General features: G+C 45.3%; 2 protein-coding genes across 2 annotated transcripts in view; both read left to right on the top strand.

Annotated features, from left to right (window-relative positions):
- The first annotated feature begins 17 nt into the window (after positions 1-17).
- LOC104810563 lies at positions 18-347 on the top strand. The gene has a single exon (XM_010536912.1). It carries the CDS (start codon positions 18-20, stop codon positions 345-347), a length of 330 nt encoding a protein of 109 aa, XP_010535214.1.
- An 82-nt stretch (positions 348-429) lies between these two features.
- LOC104810564 (protein NYNRIN-like) overlaps positions 430-916 on the top strand; it is a 3,502-nt gene continuing 3,015 nt past the window's right edge. Inside the window, exon 1 of the mRNA XM_010536913.1 lies at positions 430-832. Within this exon, the coding sequence (XP_010535215.1) occupies positions 430-832 (403 nt within the window). The remainder of the gene's footprint in view (positions 833-916) is intronic.

The raw sequence follows: 916 nt of genomic DNA on the forward strand, positions 1-916 counted from the left end.
AATTGAAACCAACAAGAATGGCTCTACAGTTAGCGGATCGTTCGATCAAGTATCCAACGGGGATAGTGGAAGATGTACCCCTGAAGATTGGTGGATTTTATGTTCCAGTTGATTTCGTGGTATTGGATATGGATGAAGACTCCAAAGTTCCGATTATTCTTGGTCGACCCTTTCTAAGTACCGCAGACGCCATAGTTCATGTTAGAGCGGGAAGGTTGACAATGAAAATCGGATATGAAACTGTGGAATTCACTCTCGATCAGAATCTCCGACAACCCTCGACCAATGATACAATATGCTTCGTGGATGTCTTGGAAGCAATGGTCGAAGAAGTGATGGAAGTATGAAACTGTGGAATTCACTCTCGATCAGAATCTCCGACAACCCTCGACCAATGATACAATATGCTTCGTGGATGTCTTGGAAGCAATGGTCGAAGAAGTGATGGAAGAGTTCCGAGAGATCGATCCGTTGGAAATATCACTAATGGCAACAAATGAAAGTTTGTATAGCAATTGGGAGGAGATTGAGGTGATCAGAAAGGCTTTGGATAGTGAAATAGAAGAAAATGACGAGTTACAGAAATTTCAGGCGGCCCTCCCTATATTTAGGGCGGCCAGCTTGAAAACGGAAGAATTAGAAATTTTTACAGAAAATTCAGGCGATCCGCTCACAAAAACGGGCGACCTCTCTACAGTTTTTGGTTCACAGAAATTGCAGGCGGCCCTCCCTAATTGTAGGGCGACCAGTCTGAAAATGGGGCAATCAGGAAGTTTTACAGAAAAAATGGGCGACCCGCTCACACATAAGGGCGAGCGCCCTGTCAGCTCAAGTGAGTCACGCAATTTTCAGGCGGCCCTTCCTCAGGGTAGGGCGACCCTCCCATTTTTTCTGAGCAAAAACGGAGAACCAACTC

Source organism: Tarenaya hassleriana, unplaced genomic scaffold, assembly GCF_000463585.1.
Source record: "Tarenaya hassleriana unplaced genomic scaffold, ASM46358v1 Cleome18, whole genome shotgun sequence".
Lineage (NCBI taxonomy): Eukaryota > Viridiplantae > Streptophyta > Magnoliopsida > Brassicales > Cleomaceae > Tarenaya > Tarenaya hassleriana.